Here is an 11065-nt window from a genome sequence, read left to right on the forward strand (position 1 = left end):
GAAATGGTATAGTCCATATATAGATAATGTAGTGTATATAAACAGGGAATTTTGCTCTCAGTAGTGGCTGACAGTAGGTGGGTGTAACTGGGTGAGTGTAATTTATGTGCTGATTCTTTTGTTTTGTATATATATATATATACACACACACTGTATATGTAAATGTGTGTATAATAGTTGGGGGCACCTTTGTAAATGAAACACCCCACTTTTGTTGCTCAAGTTGAGTCTCCGCTCTGAAGTTCATTGTAAAATCCACCAACCGACCATCCGTGTACCATACACTCTGCAAACAATAACTATGTATAAAACACCACAAATCATTTTTTCTCATTAAATCAAATGAAATAATTACCTTTAAAATGTACAGTCAAGAATGCTGAGATTGTTCACAGCCATGCCATTTATGTATTTTTGTAAGGACTTATGATGAGTGTGTCTCACTTTCTAAAATATAATTAAAATGCACTTTCACAATCTAAACATTATACAAAATAAATATCCAGCTACAAATAAGAAGCTTTGTGGATTAAAGTGAGGGACTAGTCGGTCTCTTGCTGATCCAAATGAAGCTCAGGTCCTTCCTTTAATTTTTGCTGTTATGACTGAGAGTGGGGTCACTTTAAATCTAAACATATCTTTATATTTGGCTAATATGTCTAGCAAAAGTTCAAAGATCAGTTTAATCAGTTCAAATATTTAAATACTATGTGTGAAAGGTAATCTTACTGCATGCAGTAATATTATGTTTAGAAGAAATTAAATTACTAATTTCACTTTCAACCATTTCATACTTGCATGTGAACTAAATTTTGATCCCTCAAAAATAAACGCATCAAATTTGGTTCAATATTTACGTATTTTAAGTAAATTGGAATTCAATATGAAAACAGCACACTGAAAGTTGCAATTTATTTGTATTTTATTTCCATAAAACAATTCTGTATATTTCCATTAGTATAGAGAGGCGGTCCAAGATAGTCACCAAAGCATTTATGGCCTTGCCTCTGCCTTGTTGTTTTGAAGTTCTTTAAAATTCACACTTCCCTTCCAGGAAAACAGTAATTCGACCTAATTGATTTTAGCCCCCAAAGTCTATTTTCATACAAAGCAAGTTACAGTTTAATAAAATGTGTTTTCCTTTTGCAAGTTTCTCCTGCTTTGCTTTTGCTGCTGCTGCCACATAGCAAAATGTCCAGTGTTAATTCAACTCTAAATGAGTATATATGAGTCCAGTAGGGGTCATATGTACTCTACAAGTTGATTTAACACTGAAGGTTTTACTGTGCAGTAATCCTTGTCAGACTGATTAGTATCATGCTGAATGACACTTTGGAAGGCACTGATTGTGGTTTGTAACCATTGAAAGGTCACTGACTTAGGGTGTGGCTGGTAGGTTCTTTGGGTTTAATTTTTAAATTCTGATTGACTTTGCACAAAAATTTCCTTATTGGATAAATATTTTAAAAAGTTGTATTTGACATTCAGTAATGCTGATAATTATTTTCAGGGATTATCCTCAAACTTCCAAAAAGATACCAATGATTTAGCAGGTGCATCTGTGCCTTGAATTCTGTTCAATGGCATACTAGAGAACTTTATCTATTTGGAACATAATTGGACTGCACACAGAAAAGATCCTTGTTGGGCAGGTTACCCAACTGATGATAAAGACAAATTTCCACAGACTCTTGTTGATGGTTCAGCATTCATAAAAACAGATAAATTCACATAATTGAATACAAGTAATGCCATTACTGCCAAGGATTATGTTGATGCTGTTTGCAACATGCACCACTGTTGAATACAATACCACTATTTCTCTACCACAATAAAGGAGGCGTTTATAACCAAAAACCCAACCCATCTTTAAAAGACTGTGTAAATGAAGCTCTGCAAAATCATGTATTCCTTTCCTTGGTTTCATCAAAGAGAAGATGGGCTTTCTTTAAATGTTTAGCTTTCTTTTAAAACGGATGAATAGAGTATCACAATATTTGCATTTCCAGCTCATGACAGTTACAGGGACGACCATATTCTTATTTAATATTAGTACTATTATCTATTTTAAATTTAAATAATGTTTAAAGTGCTAAGGAATAATATTAATTATTTCCTTTTACTTTATATTTATTTTAATTATTTTTTAGAAATAATTTTTATTTTGGGTGGGAATGTAAGAGAGGACAATAAGAGTGAAAGTTTTTTATATATTGTTTTCTAATTATCTAAATTATTATTATCAATTATTCCCATTATATTTTTTAATTTCAGAAAAATACTTAAAACAGACATTAGCCATCAATTACAGCTCTTACTTTTGTTCTTTGACAAATATAAACTAAAGCAAAATTTAATTAACAGACACTATTCTGTGGGAAATTTCAATCAGTGCAATGGCATCACTAACTATAGTACTGACTATTATCCTGTTTTCACATTTTACAATTATATTAAATCTAAAGATACCTGGAGACTTCTAGTTTTGTAACATTGTAGAACAAGCACCAGTATAAACCTCATACATTATGTTTCTACTACTGTTCTTTTTTCAATAGTCCTAATATGAATTTGTATCCACAAATAGCCTACTCATCAGGCAACACAGCATAGCGTATGCAAGGAATAAGATCCCAACTTGATATAATAAACAAATACTTAAAAAGGTGTGAGTTCCAAATAGTTTCATGTCAAATTATGACACATTTTCAGCAAAATAAAAAATTCTACTCCATTTAAAAAATCACTAAGTAGTGCTCCTAAATTTCCTATTAAAGTTGTGCAATGTGCACAGTAAAATGTACAGTGTTCAATCAACTCTTTTAGAGCACATATGGTCCCTACTAGACCCCATATGTACTCTGTTAGAGTTCAATTAACACTGGACCTTTTACTGTGCACATTGTAATTTGTATTCATCACCCGTGTGTGTGTGTGTGTGTGTGTGTGTGTATTGCTCTAAATCTAAATCTCTTCAAGCTTCATTTTTTAGTTGCATGGCTTGAAATGAAAATCAGCTTAGAATAAGAGAATGACCTCCTATTATTAGGGAAGCATTCAGAAAGATATCATTAATCCATTACATTACTTTAGTGAGACACCACATAAACTATGTGCACATAAAAAAAGTTATGGATTGAAAACTGGATGAACTCAATATTTTCCATAGAAAAGGAAAGTATTAAATTTTTTAAAATCATATTACAGCTCAACAAGTAGGTGCTGTAGTATTCACCAGATATACAGTTGATTTGTGTATGAGGTCCCAGGTTATGGTACACAGTAAAAATTCAACTCTAAAAGTACATTTGAGTCCACTAGGGACCATACGTACTTGGAAAGAGTTGACTGAACACTGACAATTTTACTGTGTACAGGACTGATTCCAGGTTTGGCAGGATTTTCTGATTGGAGGTAAGAGGCTGAGAATGAGAGACGGGGAACTGGTCCCAAGTCTACGTTCAGTCTACAACGACTGGGCGCCAACGTCGTGGTCGTCTCGCTCGTAGCTGATTGGCTCCAGCTGCTGGACGATGAAACTGGCGATCTCCTGGGTCCCCGCCGCGATGACCCGGCGGGACATGAGGTCGAGGGGTCCCCCTGGGACAAGAAGACGAAAGCATATTTGTCAGGGTTGCACGCTAAACCTCTCTCGCCACAAGAATGCAGCACGAAGAAGCAGGAACCATCCCTTATTACCTTCCCCAGGCCTGCAGTATGAGAGATATTAAAAACCTGGTGGTGGTGGTCATAAACTTGGTGGTCTCTAAGGCTACGGCAGCAGACAATTCTCTCAAGAGCCAGCAGCTTTGCTGCTCCCAGAGAACAATTGCTCTCTCAAAATCCCTATCACTGAATGGAGGAGAACAGCCGGCCACATGGTCTTTACCTCACACCGTCCCAATAAAGCCTCTTTGTACCAACTGGCACAGGCAACGGGTAAGAGAGGCAGGCACTAAAATCCTGACAAGAGCAAAAAGTTCTGTCTGGTATCATTTTACTTTAATGTACCATTAGCTGAATATGTGCTGAATTCTGTTGCAATACACATGTATCTAATGCTGGTAGATAAGGATTACTTAAAAAAAAACATGTTTTACACAAAGTACTAATTGTTTTAGCCAACTGCCATATAAAGTCTGATAATGAAACTAAATCCATGGTGATCAATGATTACTATATACTTATTATTAATTACTAATATTGCATACTATTAATTTATTTATTACAATTGCACATATCTGGTTCATGGACATACGTGTAAATGCCCTGAACAGCTGTGATGGGGTTATTTAAGGGTACATGGATGTGCCTTAATCTGGATTAAATCCATGGCCCAGTCAATGCCCTTTAAACCAACAGTTGTATGTTGCTTCTGCCTAATGTTATGGGTAGATTTCTATGAATTCTTGCATCAGCAAGCTCTTAATATGGATGGAGGTTGATTTGATTCTCACACTTTTTGCCCTGTGCAGACAAAACTCGCCTGAGGTGTCAATCACCACTCCCCCAGCTTCCCGGATGATGACCGCCGCTGCCGCAATGTCCCAGCAATGCAGCCCATACTGGTAATAGGCATTAGCTGCTCCAGTGGCTATGTAGCACAGTGACAGTGTGGAGCTGCCAATTATCCTGAGCCTGCGAGATGAAAGCGAGCTTAGAAGAGCACACTAGCCCCGCCTTACCTGGCACACTCACCCAGTCTAATCCTACACACTCACACAGTGTAACCCAACACATTCACCCAGTCTAATCCTACACACTCACACAGTGTAACCCAACACACTCACCCAGTCTAACCCTATACACTCACCCAGTCTAACCCAACACACTCACCTAGTCTAACCCAACACACTCACCCAGTCTAACCCTATACACTCACCCAGTCTAACCCAACAGTCACCTAGTCTAACCCAACATACTCACCCAGTCTAACCCAACGCACTCACCCAGTCTAACCCTGCACACTCACCCAGTCTAACCCAACATACTCACCCAGTCTAACCCTGCACACTCACTCAGTCTAACCCAACATAATCACCCAGTCTAACCCTACACGCTCACCCAGTCTAACCCAACACACTCACCTAGTCTAACCCTACACACTCACACAGTCTAACCCAACACACTCACCCAGTCTAACCCAACACACTCACAGTCTAACCCAACACACTCACCCAGTCTAACCCTGCATACTCACCCAGTCTAACCCAACACACTCACCCAGTCTAACCCTGCACACTCACTCAGTCTAACCCAACATACTCACCCAGTCTAACCCAACATACTCACCCAGTCTAACCTAACACACTCACCCAGTCTAGCCCTACACGCTCACCCAGTCTAACCCTACACACTCACACAGTCTAACCCTGCACACTCACCCAGTCTAACCCAACAATCACCCAGTCTAACCCTATGCACTCACACAGTCTAACCCAACACACTCACCTAGTCTAATCCTACACACACAGTCTAACCCAACACTCACCCAGTCTAACCCTATGAACTCACAGTCTAACCCAACCCACTCACCTAGTCTAACCCTACACACTCACCCAGTCTAACCTAACACACTCACCCAGTCTAACCCAACACACTCACCCAGTCTAACCCAACACTCACCCAGTCTAATCCTGCACACTCACACAGTCTAATCCTTAATACTGCCTTAGTCTAACCATTCAAACTGGCAGGGCCTTTTATATAAACCTTTATGACCAGCACCTACACAGAAAAAGCAAAATTTCAATTTCAGTTTATTCCATAAACTGCCCAAATGTGTTATATATTTCCCTGTAAGCAAATGTGGTCGTAGCGCCTAATAATAGTTAGGGAATTTGATTGTAGGTTTGATTGCCAGGTGCTACACTGACATTGTACAAATGAGCAAGGTACTTAACCTGAATTGCTTCAGCAAATATCCAGCTTGCGTACTCGAACTGCACGTAAAGAATGTAAGCTGTGCAAATTGCTCTGAAAAAGTGCATCTGCTAATTAAGGAAAATGGAAATATATGGAAATATATTTCCATTGCCATATTTTTAGTTACCAACGCACTAGAACGCAATCATAACTACACACAATGTGGTTCAACAATGCACCGCCCTCCGCTGACAGCGTCTTTCCTTCTCACAAGGTCATTAATGAGGGATTAAGACTCCTTGTTCTCTTTCAGCTTTATTGTAATTTAATGGTCTTACCCATGAGTAGGTGCACTCAGAAACTTCTCAATGTTTCCTGAAAAGATCTTGAGTGTTTTGGGGTCTCTCTTGGCTCCTATTTCTGTTAAAATCAGGGCTTTGGACACATCTATATAAAAAAAGTCAGATATAGGAATATATTTCTGGGACAAGCGAAGTAATAAAGATAATTCACCATTTTTACAATTCTTTATGACTTTGAATTGAGATTTATTTTTTAATTCTACTAACAAAAACTGTTTACTACAGCTTATAATGTAAGGGAAATCAAACTGTAACAAATTCATGAAAGAGTGCTACTCTATTTCAACAAAACATGTAAAATCTTTAAGTATGACATGATTAATTATTAATAGCAATGCACAACATATCCCCTCATTCAGTTGTAATATTGAGAAAATATTTCATTGAGATATTATTTAACATTAAGGCACAGGCTAAGCTCTCTTTCCAGCTAAAATGCTATTGTCTTTGTTTTTGCATTTCAAACAAACCTGCCAATTCCCGAAATGCAGCCAACAAGCAGTATGCAAGCACAGCCAGTAGAGGGCAAGCAAGAGCTAAATGCAACTGGCCGTCCATCATTGCATTTTGTCTTTAGCATGACTACAAAATATACTCCAAATATGTTCATTCTGCAGAATATTATGTTTTCATTAATATTAAGCTTAAATGTTGTTCATTTTACCCGAAGTGGTACACAGATACAGTTATGTTGTTGTTTGTTTACTACCTGCTTGGTAAATATTCACAAACTACTTTAAAAACTACTTTTAAAAGTATACAACAATGTATGTAATTGTTGTAATGTAATTATTGCCACTGCAATAAACCAAAAACCAAAATTGTAAACAGGTTTCTCTCACTGCTCTAATAATATGACAATTGGCTATACAAAATCTACACTAACCTTTTTCCTTTGATACCTGAAGCCTTAGACCATTGCAAAATGCCCCATGGCCTTTCCTAGCAGTGTACAAGGTCTCTTCAAAGCAATGGTATATGACGCCAAATTCAAGCTAAAAGCAAAATAAATTAAACAAATGAGACTACAGCAAGAGAATCTGATTTATCATTGACTGAAAGGCATTAGAACAAAGAAGAGAACCAACACTGAATAGAATGTGAAGGGTTATACAGAAAAACACAAATATTTGATAATGTGCACATTCGAAGGACATGGAGCAATTAAAGATGGATTCTAAGCTAAAGGCAAACAAAAGCACTCAGATGGATTTTTTTTAGACCCCAATCAAACACTAGCACAAAGAACAAAGAAAGCTAGTAGAGGGTGAGATTTGTTTTGAAATCAGCAGGTGACTAAATTCAAATTGTTCATTAAACCTGTTGTTAATGAGAGAATAAAACACACTTACAAATTTGCATAAAGCTATTAACATTTCATATGACCTTTCCAGCTGTGGCCAATTTCTACTTCAGAGACTTAGTTATAACACACAAAATAATTTTCATGCATTTTTCAGCATAGGTTCAATAGAAAAACAGGTTAACAACTCCACATGTAACAAGCAAATATATATATATATATATATATATATACATATTGCTTATTCACTAAGAAAATTGATTCGGGTATGTATATGCATTTGGTTAGCATGGGGAGCATTTTATTGAGCCAAACTCTGTCAGTCGCCTATTTTGTAAACAAGCTTTTGGTCAAATGCATTCTGGGTTTATTGATACATATGCAGTGACAAGCGCTAAAACAAACAGGCCCTATAGCAGTTTTAAGAAGGTGAATTTACCTCTTTTCTCACTGCAAATCCAATGCTTACGGCCACCATGGGAAAACTAGGAACAAAAGCAAAACATTGGTGTTCCATAAGGCTTACTTTCCATAGGGATCATACATGGAGACATCCAGAATGCTGCTAAGCTTATTAATGTGAAGAGGATTTGTGTGGAACAAGATTGAAAATGCATCTCTACTGAACATTGACATTGACACAATGTGATATAACTGCCAGGGCAATAATTCACACAGACATTTCCACTGTACCTGTGGACAAAATTACAGGTTCCATCAATGGGATCAATTATCCAGGTGGGGCTGTCTGTTAGAATGCATTTTTCCCCAGCAGCAGATGACTCCTCACCAATGAATCTGCAGGACAAAATACACTGACATAATCTCTCTTCTTAAAGAGATGGAAGAGTTGTGCATTTGTCTACTGAAAAAATTACTCGAAGAATCAATCAAATCACATGTGTCTTTACTCATTTAATGAAGGGAAACTTTGATATTTTTTATCTTCAACATTATTCGTTTATGTAACCAAATGCTTTCTTTTTTTCAACCAGGCTATGCACACTGGCCAAGCAAGGGTTCAATGTCCAAGATTTAAACCTGCACTCTTCTGGACCCAAACCATCACAGAGAAAGCATGAGTGAAACTGCTAATAGCTCAATGCAGAACTACGTCACACACCTGTGTGATGGGAACCTCTCTCTGAGGGTGGATATGATCACTTCCTCTACCTGACGGTCAGCCTCTGTCACCAGGTCAGCCGGTGTGCTCTTGGTGCTCACACGCTTTTCCTGTTTGACTGCTTCCCTGACCATCTGTAAGAATTACATTTTCAAAATTCTTCATTCAGTCTTTTTAAATGTAAATTTAACCTTCTTTTATATGCGCATTAGACATTATGCTGAAGATTTTCTAGACAAAACCAACATCAGTTGTCATTATCTCTTAAAAAACATATATTTAATAATTAAAATAATACAGTACAATGAGATTATATAGCACTTTTCATGCACACATCCCAAAGTGCTGTTTTAAATAAACTTAAAAGTCAGCTAAAAGCCGAAACAAAAGAATAAGCACACAAAACTGTTCAGTCTTAAGACATGATTTTAAAAAGTCAACTGAACCTGCACCTCTGATATGGCTCAAAATGTATTTCCAGAGACAAGATGCAGACCAGCTAAAAGTTCGTCCTCCAGCTGCTTTTAAGCAACAGGCAGCCGCCACAAAGAAATTGTTGAATGCAGGGAGCGTGTGGGAAAATAAGGCTCAGTCAGATCATGCAGGTAACAAGATCCAAGGCCATACCATGCTTTATAGCCACTAAGCAACACTTCAAATTCAACCCCGGATTTAACATGAAGTCTGGCCTAAAGATAGGAATGATATGTTCTGAGTGGCATGTGTGGACATGTACTCCGGCAGATAATGCCACAGCATACTATAATCCAGCTTTAACATTATAAAGGCGTGTACCAGAATTGTGGAATTTAGACGAAATTGGCCTAAAATTTGTATAATTTTGCGAGTTAAAATACAAAAAAATGCCTTGACCACTGTGGTAATGTGATCATCCATTCACAGCACAGGATCCAATAAAACTTCCAGGTTGTTTTGAAATTGTTTTAGACTGTTTTAGAAAAATAGGGTGGCCAGACTTTCATTCATTTTTTCTTTAAATGAATATGTGAGCACATCAGAACTGCCAAGTAATGCACGGCCTGCCTTTCTTTTCACATGTATGCATTTGGCTGATTGAGTAGGGTTAAGGTTGGCTTGTGCCTTAGGGAAAACTAAAGCTAATCATTAAACTCAATCAGTTACAAGAAAACTTAATCTATGATGAAGGCCTGATAAGCCCAATTTAACAGTATTACGAAAGAATCATTTCAGGTTAATAAATTAAATACATTATATTATAATTGCATTATGCAAGTAAACAAGAGTCTCACTCACAAGAACTGAAATGAAACTGAGAGATTGGCTGCCAAATGCAACAGCGTCCTAGTTCTGGGTGATCACAACGAGATAAGAATCTTACAGCTACGGAGGGCAGGTCTATAAACATTTCAGCACGCCTGCAGTTCAGCATAATTTGTTATGCTGCGTTTTTCAGGTAGACTCATACTGGTCAATATAGATCAGCTAGGGTGCCCACGGAATATAGCAGTCACCTTAAACATGAGAAGCTTCAAGCTGTACTGGGGTCGAAAAGAGACCATACGTCATGCAATGTGAAAAATAAACCTACTTGTACTTTTTACTGCTAATGGGCCTGGTGCATTTTAAAATGAATGTCAATAAACAAATGCGCAAAATAAATGATGGAAAACATATTTAATAACCACAGACGCTAATTTGGTATAGACGACGTTGTTATGTAGCTACAGTAAGATTAAAACAAAGAATATGGTAAGACAGGCTACGATGATATAGGCTACGGTAGGCGGGCGGATAATGTCGACTAGGTCACAAATAACTGTTGTTTGATGGCTCGGGAATGATAATAATTTCAACCATTATGAAAATGTATCTCAAAATAGCATATTAAGAACTCTACTGATTCAAATTAACTATGTAATTGCGGACTAATGTGTACGACCAATCATGTTTAAATCACACCGACAACAATTTATGTAACCGTCATACAATATACAGTTACACCGAAATCTTTCCGTGAAACAGATCGAACGATCACACTTTGTTCTTGTAACCACAATACCTGTCCAGCCCTACGTGCTATTTGAACAGCAACGTCCATACATTCTTGCCAGCACTTGTCGCTCTCCATTGAGGTCATGATTTCGTTAAAGGTACAGAAATAAAAAATAAAAACAACATCAGACGAAAATTCTGTCAAATATTTCAGAGCATCCTGGGTTATTTTCCTGATAGCGAGTTCTTTTTTTGCTCCAGCTCTCCTCCCGTACTTTTGGGAACGCCTTTAGGTTACATGCGCTTCTTCGCTGTGTGGAGTAAAGAGCTAATAACAGCGAGTGGATCTCGACGTGTGTGTAGGCTATCTCTGTCTCCATGCGCCAAGAGTAGCATGTTGCGCGGCCTACGACAGCTATGACCTTCGGTACTTCCACA

General features: G+C 37.6%; 1 protein-coding gene across 3 annotated transcripts; it reads right to left on the bottom strand.

The window, feature by feature from the left end:
- Positions 1 to 904: 904 nt before the first annotated feature.
- impa2 (inositol monophosphatase 2) lies at positions 905 to 11056 on the bottom strand. Of its 3 annotated transcripts, none has more exons than XM_035412229.1 (8): positions 10695 to 11056; positions 8654 to 8787; positions 8224 to 8328; positions 7970 to 8015; positions 7114 to 7222; positions 6204 to 6312; positions 4458 to 4638; positions 905 to 3600 (listed from the first exon to the last, which is right to left on the bottom strand). In XM_035412229.1, the coding sequence occupies exons 1-8, from the start codon at positions 10770 to 10772 to the stop codon at positions 3271 to 3273; spliced, it is 1092 nt and encodes a 363-aa protein (XP_035268120.1). In that variant the 5' UTR covers positions 10773 to 11056; the 3' UTR covers positions 905 to 3270. The 3 variants fall into 3 exon arrangements, with proteins under 3 accessions (XP_035268120.1, XP_035268121.1, XP_035268122.1); XM_035412230.1 differs by lacking the exon at positions 10695 to 11056 and adding an exon at positions 9106 to 10686; XM_035412231.1 differs by having other exon boundaries at positions 3336 to 3600; positions 4487 to 4638; positions 10695 to 11044.
- Between the last annotated feature and the right edge of the window lie 9 nt (positions 11057 to 11065).

Source organism: Anguilla anguilla, chromosome 4, assembly GCF_013347855.1.
Source record: "Anguilla anguilla isolate fAngAng1 chromosome 4, fAngAng1.pri, whole genome shotgun sequence".
NCBI lineage: Eukaryota > Metazoa > Chordata > Actinopteri > Anguilliformes > Anguillidae > Anguilla > Anguilla anguilla.

Excerpts from the sequence above, each read along its gene's own strand:
- impa2 (XM_035412229.1), bottom strand. The coding sequence starts at position 10,772 with ATGACCTCAATGGAGAGCGACAAGTGCTGGCAAGAATGTATGGACGTT. Across the intron at positions 8,329-8,653 it reads GAGAGGTTCCCATCACACAG|ATTCATTGGTGAGGAGTCAT; the intron begins GTGTGTGACGTA and ends TTTGTCCTGCAG. Across the intron at positions 4,639-6,203 it reads CTGAGTGCACCTACTCATGG|GCTCAGGATAATTGGCAGCT; the intron begins GTAAGACCATTA and ends TTCATCTCGCAG.